The sequence below is a fragment of the Aphanomyces astaci genome, assembly GCF_000520075.1.
Source record: "Aphanomyces astaci strain APO3 unplaced genomic scaffold supercont1.136, whole genome shotgun sequence".
NCBI lineage: Eukaryota > Oomycota > Saprolegniomycetes > Saprolegniales > Verrucalvaceae > Aphanomyces > Aphanomyces astaci.
The window spans coordinates 80,734-81,328 of NW_009798399.1; the positions used below are offsets into that span (position 1 = coordinate 80,734).

The window sequence follows — 595 nt, forward strand, 5'->3', positions numbered from 1 at the left end:
AGGATACTCGCATCCTAACCACCCATTCGTATGCATCACAGCATACGTTTTGTGCAGGGAGAGATCGTCGAGTGCCACTAGCAAACGTTCTCCCTGTTAATGTAGTTTGTAAATGATGCAAGAGATTGCAACGAGCATACAACAGTAGATATCTTCAACTAACAAAGGATTTGCGTGCTTCTATATCGCGAATCCCGCGGCGCTATTCAGGTGCTGCACCATAATGGTTATTCATCAAATCAACGATGTTTACTACAAACACTACACGAGCGAGTTTGGCCTTCCATAAGCAAGTAGGTTGTATGCTCAACCATGTGGGTTGGATGTTGGCCATGTCGCTTTTATAATGTCACGCGCATGTTTGACTTAATTTGGCAAGTGCGGTTCAATGAAAGCACGAGCAGCGCTGGCGCGTTCATAGATACCTGGTTCGACATGCACACCACAGCCAAAGCCCCAGCTGACCACCCCCACCAAGCGCACGGTACCGTTTTCTTTGATGGTCAACGGTCCCCCCGAGTCGCCGCGACACGCGTCTTCTCCTTCCACCCCTCCAGCACCCAATGTCGTATCGGTCAGTTGATGGAACAAAGCA

At 49.2% G+C, this 595-nt stretch overlaps 1 protein-coding gene across 1 annotated transcript in view; it reads right to left on the minus strand.

Moving 5' to 3' along the window:
* Positions 1-366: 366 nt before the first annotated feature.
* H257_18101 (hypothetical protein) overlaps positions 367-595 on the minus strand; it is a gene marked incomplete at both ends in the record, with an annotated part of 4,051 nt that continues 3,822 nt past the window's right edge. The window contains one exon of the mRNA XM_009847112.1: positions 367-551. Coding sequence (XP_009845414.1) covers positions 367-551 — 185 coding nt within the window. The remainder of the gene's footprint in view (positions 552-595) is intronic.